The following is an 18,571-nucleotide window of genomic DNA, read 5'->3' as shown; positions in this document are numbered from 1 at the left end:
CCCACGGCACCCGTATAGAACCCTACAACCCTTGTATAGAACCGTACGGCGCCTCTATAGAACCCTACGGCACCCGTATAGAACCCTACAACCCTTGTATAGAGCTGTACGGCACCTCTATAGAACTCTACGGCACCCGTATAGAACCCCACGGCACCCGTATAGAACCCCACGGCACCCGTATAGAACCCCACGGCACCCGTATAGAACCCTACAACCCTTGTATAGAACCGTACGGCGCCTCTATAGAACCCTATGGCACCCGTATAGAACCCCACGGCACCTGTATAGAACCCTACAACCCTTGTATAGAACCGTACGGCGCCTCTATAGAACCCTATGGCACCTGTATAGAACCCCACGGCACCCGTATAGAACCCCACAGCACCACCATTCACCTCTACACTGAATACAACACTTCTTTCAAATGACTCCGTTGCTTCTCCTGTAGTCGCCCCCCCCCCTCCAGTTGATGGCGACAGTTCATATTAATCAGTCATTGTCAAGTCTTGTGTTATTGTTTAGCCAACTTTAGCTGAAATTAGATACTACTTTACTAGCGCAAAATGTCAGGAGCCGAGTCTCCTCAGTCATTTTAAAAAGCCCAGTAAATGTGATGACACTGACAAACAATGATGCGGAGGAGGATGGAGGACAAGCCAGTAATACGCCAGTTCTTATGGCATTTGGCGTGCTATACGTACACATCTTCTACCTTTTGTGTGGTCTTCAAAGCCATTTGATGGCGTGTCAATATACTCCAACTCTAACGGTAACCCTCAGTTCGTAGTATTTGACGTGGAGTGAACATACACGCGGAAAGCTTGTAATGCGTACAGATAACAAGGCAATTAAAAATGGTGTGTATATATTAACGCAAGTCACGCCATCACGTTGGTTTATCAGCCAGCAGCATCTACAGTTACAGATGGAGGTCTATGGAAAAAAACAAGGTCTATTCAGCACATTTTGAAATTTTTCCTATTGAGCCAACTGTTGAATTTTTTAAATAAATCCCATTCAGAATGCTCACCACAGACACGTCAGGGGTTAAAGCAGGGGTGTCAAACTCATTTTAGTTCGGGGGCCACATTCAGCCCAATTTGATCTCAAGTGGGTTGAACCAGTAAAATATAACAGTGAAAAAAGAAAAATTCTAGTATGATGAAATTTACGTCTACAAAGTTTCCTTAAAAATCTGAACATCAACAACTTGAATTGTCTTAAGAAAAACAAGTGCAATTTTAACAATATGCCTCGGTTTATTAGTTTATCATTTACACGTGTGCGTTACAAATCGTACAAAACATGTACTTTTCTTTAGACATTTCCGTTTGTTTGTATTTGTTCAGGTTATTCACATTTTTTGTAAAAGTATAGCTTGATAATGTAAACATTTTCATGTAGTTTTTTTTTTTTAACACCAAAAAACAAAGAAAATTTGGGGTTGTCATTATTTATAGGTTATTACGATAATATTTTACCGGTCTGACCTACTAAAAATCTAATCGGACTATATGTGTCTGTATGTGGAACCTGAATTTAAATGATTTTGACACCATTGATTTGTTAATATCTTCAGTGTAATTTTTTTTGCAATTTTTCACAAATTCATCCCGTAGGCCGCAAGTTTGACACCTGTGGGTTAAAGGGTTAATTCTCAGTTTGTCTTAGTTTCAGAATAATCATCTCAGCGTCTTTCCACTGGTTAAAACCTGCAGGCCGATGGGTGGTCCGTTATGGTTTATCAGCCGTTAACAATACTCACAGTATACGGTAAATTAGCTAAACATTAGTCCAGATTGATCATCGGTTTTTATCCCTAATCCCAAACACTAACCCTGATTTATTTAACCGTTAACCTTTTCAGTCGGAGTAAATCAGCCTGTAGGACGGTGAAGGACTGGGACTTGGCGTTAGTCCATCGCGTCCTCAGTATCAACCTGTAACAGACCAGTAACAGACCAGGCCTGGAGGCAGGATGGGCGTTATTACCTCCGCCAAGGAGGTTATGTTTTTGCCAGGGTTTGTTTGTTTGTCTGTCCGTTAGTGTGCAACATAACTCAAAAAGTTAGGGACAGATTTTGATGAAATTTTCAGGGTTTGTTGGAAATGGGATAAGGAAGAAATGATTAAATTTTGGGGGTGATCCGGAAGAAATCCTGGATTCTGGATCACTTTGAAATTTTCGTTAACATTGTGGTAAATGGGGCCAAAATTTTCGTTTCCCAATATCTCGCTTAATTATTGACCAAAACTCATGAAATTTAACTCAGGAATTGACAATGGGGTCCTCTATCACATTTCAAAGGCTGATCCGGATCTGATCCAGAAGGCGGATTTTATCTCAATTTATGTAAAAAATGGGGGTGCCCTTACTTTTTGGCCTACTGTGCCTTTAATATTAAAGGTAGAAATTTCTGACAAGCGCCATCGTGTAGCTCAGTCAGTTCCGCATCGGGAGTATGCCACCGGATTTCATGTAGCTTTAATACTTAAGGAGCTAGATCCAGAAGAAAACCGCCATTACGAGAAATGTGATTTTCGTGAATAACTACTGAACTAATAAGGATATAATTATGAATCCAGTTGCTAATGGTATGTTTTCATGGTCAAGGAATCTTAAAATATAGGTAAAATAAATATGGGACGAATATTTATGGTGGAAATCACAATATGGGGGAATTGTGCAAATCTCATGCAGTTTGACTCAGAGATTTACAATGGGGTGTTCTATCAAATGGCAAAGACTGATCCGGATCTTTCAAAAAGTTATGGACAGATTTGGATGAAAATTTCAGGAAATATTGATACTGGCACAAGGAACAAATGATTAAATTTTGGTGGTGATCGGGGGGGGGGGGGGGGGGGGCACTGATCTGCCTTGGCGGAGGTCTGCGCTCTCCAAGTGCTTTTCTAGTTATTTTATTAGAATCACTTGTTCCGTCTCCACTCTAACGCTTCATATACTGTAGAAGAAGAGACGATCTGATCGGAGTCCAACAGAAAGATGAACTCCAGCTCTGTGTGTGTGTTTTTGTGTTTCAGTCCGGCCTCATTATGGCGTGTTACTACGGCTACGTGGACGTGGTCATGGCCCTGTCTCAGTGTCCTTATCTTGACGTCAACTGGCAGGACAATGAAGGCAACACTGCTCTGATCACTGCCGCACAAGCAGGTAAACACACAAATGAAATTAAAGAAGTCTGGGTGGGATGATGTAGGACACAGATGTCAAACATGCGGCCCGGGGGCCAAATCCGGCCCGCCAAAGGGTCCAGTCCGGCCCCTGGGATGAATTTGTGAAATACAAAATTACACTGAAGATATTAATCATTTTAGTTCAGGTTCCACATACAGACCAATTTAATCTCAAGTGGGTCAGACCAGTAAAATAATATCATCATAACCAATAAATACTCACAACTCCAAATTTTTCCCTTTGTAAATATATAAACATTTTCATGTCATTTTACTGTATTTACACTAAAACAAACTAACTTTTCACAAAAACACAAATAAACACAACAAATATGAACATTTTGAAATGTCTGAAGGGTAATTTTACCAATATTTTGCCTGTTATTAAATGTTTTGTGTATTTGTTGATCCACTGTGATCTGTAAGTTGTACAGTCTACTCTCGTTATACCGCCAACTTCCGTTCACGGCCAAATTGGCGGTATAGCGAAAATGGCGTTACAACGGGTTGCGTCCATAATGTGCATGTCTTTACTATATGATGTCTACGCTGCCTCCGTTAACCCGTTCTAATTGCGTTTCTAAATAAATCTTGATTCTGTTATGTTGTAAGGGATCATTTAAAGTGGGGAAACATTTTAAACATTATTATACCGTGTTGGGAAATGACACCCCATCATCTTGAGGCTTTGGCTTAATCCCACATCCTCTTCCCGACATCCTGACCTACTGAGTGTTCTGCGATAAATGAACGGTGGCCGTTCCGTAGACCTACTCGTAGCTTGTCGCGATCAGCGTCTGGCGCGTTTGTTTCAGTGCATTGTTAAAATTTATGTGTACTCGATGGCAATCACGCTGGCGGTATAACGGTCGGGAAATCACTGGTATAAGTGTTGTTTGTGCATGGAACTGGGCTGGCGGATGGCGATAGGCGGAAATGGCGGTAGCTAATGGAATAATGCATTGGGGATTTTTGTGCAATGGTTTTGGTCGGCGGTGAGCGAAAATGGCGGTATAACAGCGGGTGGTTTAACGAGAGTAGACTAATTTACACGTGTAAATGGTAAACTGAGACATCATATTGTTAAAATTGCAATTAGTTTTCTTAAGAAATTTACAGTTTGTTCATGTTATTCACGTTGTTTTAAAGGAAAGTTGGTAAATGTAAACATTTTCATTGCATGATTTTACTTTTTTCGCTCTAAAACATAGAGGAAAGTTTGGAGTTGACATTATTTTTATGTTATTCTGTTATTATTTCACTGGTCCGGCCCACTGCAGATCAAATCTGGCTTACTGTGGCCCCTGAACTAAAATGAGTTTGACACCCCTGATGTAGGACATGTTACTGGTGCTGAGAATCAAGTCAATATTTTATCATTGCACTGAAAAACCGTCCTTCCATCAGCATGCAACATGCAGGAACACCAAAAACAAACAAACAAAAAAAAACAAAACACACAACTTATTAAGTAATGAACAAACAAACCAAAACTGACCATAAAATGTACAAAAAATACCAATAAATGACACAAATAATCAAACAATGAATGAACCATACAGAAAAATTAAAAAAAAAAAAAAGACCCCCTCATTGTCTTTTAATCATGAATCATTTAGAAATACAAATTAGATTTCTTTCCCACGCATTTTTTTTTTTTTTTTTAAATATAAATTAAACAGACATCTTTGGTTGAATTTTAGCTCAGATCAAAGGTCAAACACACAGGAAGTCAAATCAGCCTGAAAAAGGGAACATCACTGGTGTTTGGATCACATTTCTGCATCTCATTAACCCTTTCATGCATACTGGTCCCTCCAGTGGACGGCTACTCTATAGCTGTTCTCTTGTATATTCATTGATTTTGTTCTTTTCGGGGGTTTTTTTAAAATTTTTTTATTAACATGGATCTTTATTAAAGTTTTAAGACACTACATATCTTTTCTGACATGAATTGGTAACCTTATGTAGATCTCTCCTGAGCATAAACCCCCAGAATCACAAGCCCTCCCTATAGTTTTCACACAATTTATCACAAAATTTATGTTTCTGTGCGTCAAAAATGAAACATGTGGTGTCCAGCTGAGTGGACATTTTTGCAACTTAATGAAAAATAGGTTCATAAGAATTTTTTTTTCCCATTATTTTTTTTTTTTATGTATTTTTGAATTTTTTTTAAAAATTATTATTATTATTATTTATTTATTTAGTTTTCAGAAGAAATTTTTCAATTGCTTTGTTTTTTTCATACCTAAAGAGGAATAAAAACTCAGGAAAAATTTTTGATTAAGGTTCTCATAATTTGTGCATGAAAGGGTTAAAAAAAAAAAAACCAATTTATTTCATAGTTTTCACACAATATGTCAGTAAATACATGTTTCTTTGCTTTAAAAATTAAACACATGGAGTCCAGCTGAGTGTTAATCCATGAAAATAGGTTCATAAAAAAATAAAATTTCAATAACATTGTTTTTTCATGCCTAAAAAGGAATAAAAACACTCAGGGAAAAAGATCTTGATTAAGGTTCTCATAATTCATGCTTGAAAGGGTTAATAAAAAAATAGATTCATTGATGTGTAGAAACAGGAAGTGCTATATTTCCCATAGACTAAGTGAAGGTTTAAGGCAGAATAAAGGGAAATAAACCAAAAAAATTACACAGATATGGGCCAAAAACAGGTTCTAAGAGGTGGTTAGGGTAGAAACAATCATGACCAACTAAATCTATCAAAAGAACAGACAAAAAAAAAGGTCATTGGACCCATAAAACCACAGGTTAAGAGGGAATCAAATGAACGGGGAAATGACAAAACAAAAATGCACCACTGGTCTTTTCTTTTCAGGGCAATAAGAGAAGCCTAAAATGTAGATGTTGACTCCTCAGAGCTCACAACCAAACTGAACTGGAAGTTACAGCCTCCTTATATCCACACCCACTCAGGACAATCACCCCCAGCTGTGGTGGACCCACAGGTGGACCTGATCACAGCTGATGAACAGAACCTGAAGGAAGGATGACCTTATTTCATGGGTTTTAGAGCCATAAAATAATCAACAACCTGAATAAAAGTAACCAAAAAATGAATAAAAAGAATGAAATAATCAACAACATGAATAAAACTGACCAAAAAAATGAATAAAAAGAATGAAATAATAAACAACATGAATAAAACTGACCAAAATATGACTAAAAAGAATGAAATAATAAACAGCATGAATAAAACTGACCAAAAAATGAATAAAAAGAATAAAATAATCAACAAAATGAGCAAAAATAATCAATAACATGAATAAAACTAACCAAAAAATGAATAAAAAGAATGAAATAATCAACAACATGAATAAAACTGACCAAAAAATGACTAAAAAGAATGAAATAATAAACAACATGAATAAAACTGACCAAAATATGATTAAAAAGAATGAAATCATAAACAACATGAATAAAAATGAATAAAAAGAATAAAATAATCAACAAAATGAGCAAAAAATAATCAATAACATGAATAAAACTAACCAAAAAATGAATAAAAAGAATGAAATAATCAACAACATGAATAAAACTGACCAAAAAATGAATAAAAAGAATAAAATAATCAGAAAAATGAGCAAGAATAATCAATAACATGAACAAAACTAACCAAAAAATGAATAAAAACAATGAAATAATCAACAACACGAATAAAACTGACCAAAAAATGAATAAAAAGAATGAAATAATCAACAACATAAATAAAACTGACCCAAAAATTAACAATGAAATAATCAACATCATGAACAAAACTAACCAAAAAATGAATAAAAAGAATGAAATAATCAACAACATGAATAAAACTGACCAAAAAAGGAATAAAAAGAATGAAATAATCAACAAAAAGGAGCAAAATAATCAACATCATGAAAAAACTGACCAAAAAATGAACAAAATAATCATCAAAATGAACAAAATAATCAAAAACATGAACAAAACTGACCAAAAATGAACAAAATAATCAGCAAAATGAACAAAATAATCAAAAACATGAACAAAACTGACCCCCCCAAAAAAGAATAAAAATAATCAACATGAACAAAACTGACCACTAAAATGAATAAAATAACCTGCAAATGAACAATATTGATGAAAAAAGAAGAAAATAATCAGCAAAAGGCAGAAAATAATCAACAAAATAATAGCAATGAAAAAAACTGGACAAAAAAAATGAACAAAATAAAAACAAAATGAACAAAACTGACCAAAACATGACAAAATAATCAAAAATATGAACAAAACTGATCAAAAAAATTAAATAATAAACAACATGAACAAAACGGACTAATAAAATGAATAAAATAATCAGCAAAATGAACAATATTGATGAAAAATGAATAAAATAATCAGCAAAAGGAAGAAAATAATCATAGCAATAAACAAAACTGGTGCAAAAAATGACAAAATAATCAATATCATGACCAAAATTGCTCAAAACATGGACAAGATAATCAAGAAAACACATATTATTTCATGTATTTTAGAACCATCCATATATTCATCATCATTTTCCCTTTATTTCAGTGTTAAAGTTAAAACTGAATATTCTTTCACATACAGATTGATTTCATTTCCTTACTCTTTATCTTCATATAAATCTAAGATAAATAGAAATAACAAAAGCAGAGATCAGTAAAATCTAATGAGCTCAAGTATTTCATGAATGGATCCATTCAGAGGAGACGTTTTAAGATCATTATTGTTAAATCTTCACACTTTAATGAGGCGTCTTACCGTGCATACTTAATATTTTTTTTGTTCTCTCCACTACTTTTGATGCATAATTTACAGTGAAGAACTTTAATTGCAGAGAACGGAGTTGAAGACTTAGGCCTAAATTAAAGAACAGAACGTATTATGAGGTCTGGTGCTTCCAGTGCGGGGGTCTGTGTTTTTTTGCGGCATTAGAAAGTATCATGATAAGTAATTTCATAGTGATGTAGCCACATGTATCAGACGTTCGCCTCGGCCTCGTCTGCTAACGATGATGAATGATTCGCTGCGGTCGGTGACGAATGGCTGCAGACCGCTCTTCATTTTCTGCCTCATTAAAACAAGTATCGATCCCCTGTCAGGACAGAGGGATCCACAACAGCCCAGAGGAACAGGTGAGTCCACCAGAGTCCACCAAAGTCCACGAGACCGCAACAGAGTGGACCACATGAAAAACAAACAAACATAGGACCGATGTTCTTGTATCTCAGCGTCATGTTCTATCAAGAATCAATAACAAGTTGAATTTGTTGTTGAGGTTGTCAGGTTCTGTCACTATAGTCACTTTTCCATTGGACATCTGCACAAAACTTTACCGATATTTACTAAATGTCGACTAAACAGAAGTGCGTAATGTCGGTTTTTGCATTAAATCACAAATGCAATGATTTGTTTATTTATTATCGCGAGATGACACGAGAAGTGATTCCATAAACATGGCGACGAACGTAAATATTGTACAGTCTACTCTCGTTAAACCGCCCGCCGTTATACCGCCATTTTCGCTCACCGCCGACCAAAACCATTGCACAAAAATCCCCAATGCATTATTCCATTAGCTACCGCCATTTCCGCCTATCGCCATCCGCCAGCCCAGTTCCATGCACAAACAACACTTATACCATTGATTTCCCGACCGTTATACCGCCAGCGTGATTGCCATCGAGTACACATAAATTTTAACAATGCACTGAAACAAACGCGCCAGACGCTGATCGCGACAAGCTACGAGTAGGTCTACGGAACGGCCACCGTTCATTTATCGCAGAACACTCAGTAGGTCAGGATGTCGGGAAGAGGACGTGGGATTAAGCCAAAGCCTCAAGATGATGGGGTGTCATTTCCCGACACGGTATAATAATGCTTAAAATGTTTCCCCACTTTAAATGATCCCTTACAACATAACAGAATCAAGATTTATTTAGAAACGCAATTAGAACGGGTTAACGGAGGCAGCATAGACATCATATAGTAAAGACATGCACATTATGGACGCAACCCGTTGTAACGCCATTTTCGCTATACCGCCAATTTGGCCGTGAACGGAAGTTGGCGGTATAACGAGAGTAGACTGTATATCGTAGATATCAGATATTTATTATTATTATATTTTATCCCTCTATCCTATCCTAGATTAAAAAATGATTGGGTTTCCTGGCTCAGGACCATTTTCCCTATGGACATGAGCTTTTGGTCATGACCGAAAGGACAAGATCCCGGATATAAGCGGTCGAGATGAGTTTCCTCCGCAGGGTGGCTGGGCGCACCCTTAGGGATAGGGTGAGGAGCTCGGAGTAGAGTCACTGCTCCTCCACATTGGGAGGGGCCAGCTGAGGTGGCTCGGGTATCTGTTTCGGATGCCTCCTGGCCGCCTCCCTGGGGAGGTGTTCTGGACATGTCCCACCCGGAGGAGACCTCAGGGAAGACCTAGGACACGTTGGAGAGACTATGTCTCTTGGCTGGCCTGGGAATGCCTCGGGGTCCCCCTGGAAGAGCTGGAGGAGGAGTCTGGGGAGAGGGAAGTCTGGGCATCCCTACTTAGACTGTTACCCCCGCGACCCGGCCCTGGATAAGCGGTGGATAATGGATGGATGAATGAATGGGTTTCCTGGTGTGTCCACACATACTGCGCCATGTGTCTTTTAAAACTCTTCTTCTTCACTTGTTGTAAAATTCATCAACATCCTTTTTTTTATTCACGTGACTCTAGTTGCAGAAAAAAGTCTTTCCATTGCAGTTTTGCGTGATATACGATTTGCGCAACACCCGAAAAACCACCTCTTGCCAGCACAAAAACATTAATCAAAAAACAAGTTTTGGTGAAATTGTTGTTTTTCCATTAGGTAAAGTTTTATGGGCAACGGAAAAGAGACTTATATTAGAGTCCTGTGGTCTTGACGCAGGAGATCAATCTCCGATAGAAGTGGGCGGTACTTTCACTGGAGGAGAACTCAACTAATTCAATCAAAGTCCATGCATGACTTCGATCAGTGATCAATAGTATCTATATTGAGATCTGTAACCATTTACATTTTATAAACCATCAAAATATGGATCATTATAAGTACATAAGGAAAATTGTTAAAGCTGTGTATAACTTTCGTCACCAATTTTTCATCAAATCTGTAAAACCCGTCATAGCTTAAGTATCATGAATCCGTAAGTCTTTCCGTGATTACGCACTTGAATCTCTTCCCTCTTGGTGAACAATTTCGGAGCTACGAGCAGCCGCATTATGTCCACAGCAGCAACAAACACAGAAATGGCTTCATTGCCTCTTGCCATTGCAGCTGCGTGGAGCTCCACTTCCTACAATGCACATCGTGACAAATTTCCAAAAATGCCCAAGTGACCTACCAACTCTGTTTGTAAACTCATGGACTGTTTATGGTGGAGTACACTTCGAAATTGTTCACGGAAGGGAAAAGATTCAGGTGCGTAATCACAGAAAGACTAACAGATTGTTGATACTTAGGCTATGACTCGGGTTTTACAGATTTGATAAACAAAAAATTGGTGACGAAAGTTATACGCAGCTTTAATATTTAAAAAATACGTCAGAAATTCAAAAATCAAAATTTTTGAAAATCGCAATCAAACTTTGTAGATCTTATCCCAAAGAAGACACATTTAAGATTTAAAATGAATGAAATGAATCTGACCAGTAGTTTTGGAAAAGAATATTGTTGACATTAGTGACCTTGAGTTTGACCCTCAAGGTCACTAAAGATCAAAGGTCATGAATCAAAATGAAAGTCCATATATGACTCTATCTATCTATCTATCTATCTATCTATCTATCTATCTATCTATCTATCTATCTATCTATCTATCTATCTATCTATCTATCTATCTATCTATCTATCTATCTATCTATCTATCTATCTATCTATCTATCTATCCATTCTTAGTAAATTCATTCTCTCGGTCCATTCTTACCAAGGCCGTACTCACAGAGTTCCAAATCCAAACTTCATATTCAGATACGCCAATTGACTCAAGGATGAACTGTAAAGATTTTGGCTGCCTGAGGTCAAAGGTTAAAGGTCAAAGGTCAAAGTCGCTATAACCTCATGTTTGTCTGTTCTTATGCATATGTAAGCTCTTAAGAAAACTGGCAAGTAAGAAACATTCGCCTCAACTCAAGAAAAAACTGGACAGAGTTTGACTGCTAAGGGTCATAGGTCAAAGGTCAAGGTCACTGGAACTCATATCTGCCCTGTCTTATAAATACCCAGAAGCAGTTTGGGTGAAATTTTAGCACAAAATGGTAGTTTAGTACAAACCTTCACCTCAGTTGCAGGTTATTGATAAGCGAGTGAGGAAATATTGATGTAAAGATCTGACTGAATGTATGTTTTTTGTTTATTTTCATTTAAACACGTCTTTAAAGGACACAAAGAACTATAGATTTTATGCATGTGTGTAAAAATAAAACTGAAAAAAAAAAAAAAAAAAATAAATAAATAAATAATAATAATCGAACCATATTAATTTATAGGGTTTGTTCAGTATTTCAGCATTTCTTTCATTTCTGTACAGTCCTTGTCTATAAATACATGACACATGGACAGAGTAGATCTCAGTAATACACATCACCCTGTGTAATGGTGTTACATATAGGAATAAAAAAACAATTCCAGAGGCCAAAGGTATGAGGAGGAACCTGCTGTCAATCACCCTCAGCTGTGGTGGACCCACAGGTGCATCTGATCCCAGCTGATGAGCAGAACCTGAAGGAAGGATGACCTTATTTTATGGGTTTTAGAGCCATAAAATAATCAACATGAGCAAAATAATCAACAACGTGAACAAAACTGATGAAAAAAAAAAGACAAAAAAGAATGAAATAATCAACAACATGAACAAAACTGACCAATAAAGTGAATTAAATAATCAGCAAAACAAAGAAAATAATCAACAAAATAATTGTGGAAATGAACAAAACTGGAAAGTAAATGAATAAAATAATCAAAAATATGAACAAAACTGGAAAATAAATGAATAAAATAATCAAAAACATGAACAAAACTGACTAAAAAAATGAATAAAATAATCAAAAACATGAACAAAACTGACAAAAAAATGAATAAAATACTCAAAAACATGAACAAAACTGCCCCCCCTCAAAAAGAATAGAATAATCAACAACATGAACAAAACTGACCAATAAAATAATCAGCAAAAAGAAGAAAATAATCAACAAAATAATCATAGCAATGAAGAAAACTTGACAAAAAAATGAACAAAAAAATCAACAAAATGAAAAAAACTGCCCCCCCCCCCCAAAAAAAAACAATAAAATAATCAACAACATGAACAAAACTGACCAATAAAATGTCTAAAATAATCAGCAAAACAAAGAAAATAATTAACAAAATAATCATGGCAATGAACAAAACTGGACCAAAAAAATGAACAAAATAATCAAAATGAACAAAACTGATGAAAAATGAATAAAAATAATCAACAAAATGAACAAAACTGGACCAAAAAAATGAACAAATAATCAAAATGAACAAAACTGATGAAAAATGAATAAAAATAATCAACAAAATGAACAAAACTGGACCAAAAAAATGAACAAATAATCAAAATGAACAAAACTGATGAAAAATGAATAAAATAATCAACAAAATGAACAAAACTGACCAATAAAATGAACAAAATAGTCAAAATGAACAAAACTGATGAAAAATGAATAAAATAATCAGCAAAAGGATGAAAACAATCAACAAAATAATCAACAAAATGACCACAACTGACCAAAATATGAATAAAATAAGTCAAGTCTGTCATAAAGACGAGCTGAACTGAACAACGATAAAACATTCAGAGGCGTCGGACCCGAGAAAATGAACTGATGCTTATCTTCTTCTACCATCCATTTAGCTGTAGATCTGTGGTTGAATGAAGCTGAGGTGTAAACTCCATGTTTGTGTTTGCCCTCCAGGTCATGTGTTCATCTCCAACTATCTGCTCAACTACTTCCCTGGACTCGACATCGAGAGGAGGAACTGTCACGGTTTCACGGCTCTGATGAAGGCCGCCATGCAGGGCCGATCTCAGTGTGTCCGAGCGCTGATGTTAGCAGGTAAAACACTCATATAGTGGAATATCTACTCTGAATATATGCACCTGTGGTAGCTATAGCTGTAACCTTCCATCATATCTGTAGACCAGGGGTGTCAAATATACGACCCACGGGCGGGGGCACCGTAAAGGGGGGGTAAACATGACAAATTCATGGGGCCCAGCATTTCCAGGGGGTCCAGTGGATATGGGTTAGAGGTTGTGAAAATTTCGTGTCAGCTCCAAAGTAAAAGAGACGCGTAGAAGCCGGGAATCAGACATCCAAAGTTAAGTGTCAGTTTCTGTTTCATGCCAGTTGTGGTTGTTACAGTACTTAAGAAATATATCCTCCTAAGACCAAGGTAAGTTTATTATTGTTAACAAAATGATGAAGACTAGAATTGAAAAAACATTTTTGTTAACGGAAATAAATAAAAACTATAATGAAAAGAAAAAAAAAAAAAAAACGATAACTAACTAAAACTGTATTATATGTTTACAAAACTAATGAAAACGTATAAAAATTGTGGATAAAATTCCCTTTGTTTTCATTTTTGTCAATGTCGGATTGGTACGAAAGTGATTTATTTCGCTCTAGCAATTTTAGCTAGCGGCACCGTACAGTACTTCATGGTCTGACACTTCTCGTCACTTGTCATTTAGTTGTCTTCTCGTCCCCACTCTACCTGGAAACATGGAGACTAAAGTTGGGGAAAGTTCTGCATGGGATTTATTTGAATACGACGGCGAAGAAGACAAAAGACACGACAAAACTAAAATTAATACTAAAACTAAACTAAAACTAAGCATTTAGAAAAAAAAAGAAAACTAATAAAAACTAGCAAACCTACTCTAAAAACGAATAAAAACTAACTGAATTAGAGAAAAAAAAAGTTCAAACTAAATAAAATTAAACTATTATGAAAAATCCAAAACTATTATAACCTTGGACCCAGGAAAGGAAAAGTTTGGACTTATTTACATTTAATAATTGTCATGATTGGAAACAGCATGATGCAACAGTTTTTTCAGATAGATTTTTTTTTTTATTTTTATGGAATGTCCTTTGCAGTGGACAGCATTTTGTTTTTTTGTTATTTATGTTTTTGTTTTTTTTAAATAAAGCTGAAAAACTCTTGACCCCAGAGCCTCTGAACGTCCAAATGGGTCATATCTGACAACCACGAAAAGATGACAAACTGTATTTTACACCAATTTTTTACATGTATTGATAGAATTAATGGATCTACAGGTATTAAACATTTTAGATCAGTAGATGCTTTTGGAGGTTTGGGTCTGTGTGGGTTAATAGTGAAGGATGTTCAGGGGCCACATACAGTTCAATGCGATAACAAATAAAATGATAATATAATATCCCATAAATAATGACAACTCCAATTTTTTTTCTTGTCTAACGTGGACAAAAGTCAAATTATATTATGAAAATATTTACCTTTACAAACTATCCTTTCATGGTAAAATATGAATAACCTGAACAAATATGAAAAACCTGGAATTTCTGGTGAAAATAAGTGCAATTTTAACAAAATTATGCCTGTTACAAATGTTTTTGTAGATCCACTGTGATCTGTAAATTGTGTTAATAGTAAGCTACAACAAATACAACATAATTTGCGACATTGGAAATTGCACTTAAAAAAAAGAAAAAAGATATTTCAGGGTGTACAGGGTTGTTTTCATTAAGTAATTTAACTTTCACAGTAAAACAAAGAGCAACATTTGTTTTTTTTAACTTATAGGTTGCTATGCCTGTTATTTTACTGGTCTACTTGAGATCCCATTGGGCTGAATGTGGCCTCTGAGCTAAAATGAGTTTGACACCTCTGCTTTAGACCACTTACATCAGTGTTTGTTTCCAGGAAGTGATGTTCAGGCGCGGGACAACAGTCGTCACATGACGTCCAGGGAATGGGCGTTGTTCACCGGTCGCCATGAAACAGCCGACCTGATGCTGCAGCTGATGTCCAGACCATGTGCTGAACAGTTCTGTGACTCCTTCCCCCTGGAGTGGCCCATGTTGGAGGTGAACAAACATATGATGAACACAACAGCAGCCTCATAATTAGGGATGGGAATCGAGAACCGGTTCTTTTCGAGAACCGGATCCCAGTAGCTTGATTCCTTGGAATCGTTTGCCTGCCTGCTTAACGATTCTGCTTATCGAGTCCGCCTTCGTTGCGCATGTGCGATGACATCATGTGTATGCTGCATTGTTTTGGTCAGAACGTAGCCAACATGGCGTTGAGGCAGAAACGGTCTAAAAAGCTGACACCAGGTCCAAACAGACGACACCAGGTCCACTGGAACACTGTCAACGCTTCCATTTCTTCAAAAGGGTGGAATCCCTCCAATCTGCTCAAAAATTTGTCCACAGCATGTGATTCATTTACAGGAATATCACGTATTTGATACACTACTTAGCGATGCTTGTGAACGTAGTGGCAGGGTGAACGCCGGGCACAGTTCTGGTTCCAGTGCGGGCAACAAACGTCGTACCCCCTCAAATACAAGTTTCCGAAGGTAGGGGAAAGGAAATGAGGTGCACAACACCGGGAGCTGAGCCAAGTCGAACTGGTTTCACGTAGGTGACATGCGGTAATAGAGGAATTAGTAAAGCGTCTTAAGTTTCACTTTCACTGCACGCTGCCACCGCCCATCTGTGTCCGTGCCATGCGATCCGTGCCTGAGTCCGGAAGTGACCTAATCACCACTCCGACAACTCTGAAAGTGAGTTAATCACCACAAGACCACAGACGGCACTCCGGTTGCCTCCTGAAAAAGCCTCGGATCCACGCAGCACAGGCTCACCTTATCGACCGAACCACTCAGTGATATATCAGGGAAAACGAAGGTCGCTCTGCTTCTCTTTGCCTCAAACAAGCTAACAGATAGGTAAGGGTTTGTCTTCTTCTGACTTCCGCAGTTGTAGGATAGCGACAGAATTCCTTCCACCTTACCAGCTACTGTTTCAGCCCTGTAACACCCATTCGTACTCGGGCATGGGTTGTGGCATGTGCTTGTGAACGTAACATCTGCGAGAAAGGTGTGAACATATCCAAGTATGGTATGGTCTTGAGAACGCTGTGTGAAAACACCCTTAGGGTTATGTGAACCGAAGATCTTGACGCAATCGAATGGACACGAACAGTCGAAAATACGAAGGTATAGCACACCAAATGCCATAAGAACTGGTGTAACATACAATATCATTTCTTGAGATCAGTCTGAAAAAATAGGACCAATGGTCGTTGGGGTTGTTCAGAAAGACCAATAAAGGCTCCAGTTTCAAAGAACTGGAATTTTCTGTCAATGATTTAAAGGCTCAGGCTTTACAGGGTTAACTGTTGTTGGATCTTTTCTTTCCAGGAGCTGGTGACTCAGGCCCAAGAACCCAAGTCCTGTGGGAAACGTCTGAGCAGCCTCTTCTCCTGCTGCCCGTACAGGTTCTACATCAACAACAAGGTGAACCCCGTGGACGACGGCGTCCTGGAACACATGGTCCGGGTCACCACCGGCATCTCCAGTCCATTCATCGCCACAGCGTGTCACACGGTGTGTCCGGGAAGCCCGCCGTGCATTGGAAAGCGGCGTTTCGCGGTTCAGGAGATCCTGAGAAGGAAACGACTCGCCGAACTGAAGAGCCTGGGTCCGGACCGACTGAACCACTACAAGAGGCTTTTCCAGAACTCGCGAGTCCTCCTCATCCCAAAGGTGAGAGATCGCAGGGCGAGCCTCCAGCCTCAGCTGTTCAGTGAAATGGCGGCGGTGTCGTCCGTGGTCATGCGACGGGCGAGTTTACTGCCTCTGAACATGATGAGGAGGAGCAGTGTCCGGCCGGGCCTTGTGGTGCCCAAAGTCCGGCTCTGCAAGGCCCCGCATCCTACCTTCATCCCCGAAAAGGTTAAACAGAACCACAACCACAACCAGCTGCAGGTTCCCAAGTGGGACTACAAGATGAAACGAATAGAAAGGAGGCGCGAGGAGGAGAAGAAAAACCTGGTACCTCTGATAAGGAGGAGGTGAGGGCTTCATGGACGATTTTAACCCTTTCATGCATGTTCAACTGAAACCACAATATCTGCAGTAATTAACCCAAACTGATATTGTTAATTTTGCTGAACGGCACTGCAGAACCCTAATTACCTCGTGGATTTACTTGTAATGAACGCTTGTTATTTTAACCCATAAAGACCCAAACCTCCACCACCGACCAAAACCATCTACTGATCTAAACTGTTTAATACCTGTTGATCCACTAATCCTATCAATACATGTAAATAGTTGGTGTAAAATACAGTTTTTCATCTTTTCATGGTCATCAGATATGACCCATTTGGACGATAAGAGGTTCCGTAGTTACCATGGAAACACCATTGTCTTGTACAACATTGATTCACCAGTAAAACCCATGGAGTTAGATCAATGACAGTGGATGGATACATTATTTTTATGTTCAGTTATTGAAATATTTTGCTGAAAAACTCACTTTTTCTCCAGTTTTGTCTGTTTTGACATTCATTCATTCATTCATTTATTTGTTTATTTCGAGCATTTACAGAATACATGCAAGTTAAAAAATTTCAAAATAATTTATTTACATTCGAAAAGGAGTGGGAAGAATATATAATAGATAGATATAATACTCTTTGAATTAACTCTGAGTTTTCATAAACATCTAAATTAAATATAGGAAATGAACATCGGAAAATGCAAGATTTACAGTGAAAAATGCACAATATAGAGAATAATATTATAATAAATGGTGAAAAATTACTTAAGAAATGTTAAACAGAGTGAAAAATTAATTTGCAAACTGCCCTAAAAGTAGCACCGGGTCTGCCCAAAGGATCAATAAAGTTCTATCTAATCTAATCTAATCTAATCTAACGTAACGTAACATAATGTAGCATCGCCTAGCCTAACCTAATTTAATCTACTCTAATCTAATGCAACGTAATGCAATGTAACGTAATGTATACCTAACCTAATCTAACGTAACGTAACATAACATAATGTAACGTATACCTAACCTAATCTAACGTAACGTAACCTAATCCAATCTAATGTAATGGGTTAATACTTTATCAGGTCATTCATGTTTGCTACTGATGAGTCAAATCATTCATAAATCCACTGTGTTTATGCAAATTATATTTATCATCAGCCTGCATTCAAACCATTGTTATACAGTTGTGTTTGTCACTAAAAAAATAAGAGCTGAATCCAATTGGACACGTCCGATTGATTATAGT

The 18,571-nt window shown here is 37.5% G+C and overlaps 1 protein-coding gene across 1 annotated transcript in view; it reads left to right on the top strand.

Moving 5' to 3' along the window:
• ankrd33bb (ankyrin repeat domain 33Bb) overlaps window positions 1-17,402 on the top strand; it is a 35,031-nt gene extending 17,629 nt beyond the window's left edge. Inside the window, exons 2-5 of the mRNA XM_030159816.1 lie at window positions 3,049-3,178; window positions 13,180-13,320; window positions 15,179-15,342; window positions 16,686-17,402. Coding sequence (XP_030015676.1) covers window positions 3,049-3,178; window positions 13,180-13,320; window positions 15,179-15,342; window positions 16,686-17,342 — 1,092 coding nt within the window. The 3' untranslated portion in view covers window positions 17,343-17,402. The remainder of the gene's footprint in view (window positions 1-3,048; window positions 3,179-13,179; window positions 13,321-15,178; window positions 15,343-16,685) is intronic.
• The last annotated feature ends 1,169 nt before the right edge of the window (window positions 17,403-18,571 follow it).

This window comes from Sphaeramia orbicularis, chromosome 17 (assembly GCF_902148855.1).
Source record: "Sphaeramia orbicularis chromosome 17, fSphaOr1.1, whole genome shotgun sequence".
Classification (NCBI taxonomy): domain Eukaryota; kingdom Metazoa; phylum Chordata; class Actinopteri; order Kurtiformes; family Apogonidae; genus Sphaeramia; species Sphaeramia orbicularis.
Note: the sequence above shows the minus strand (reverse complement) of the source record. Positions and strands in the feature narration are given on the sequence as shown.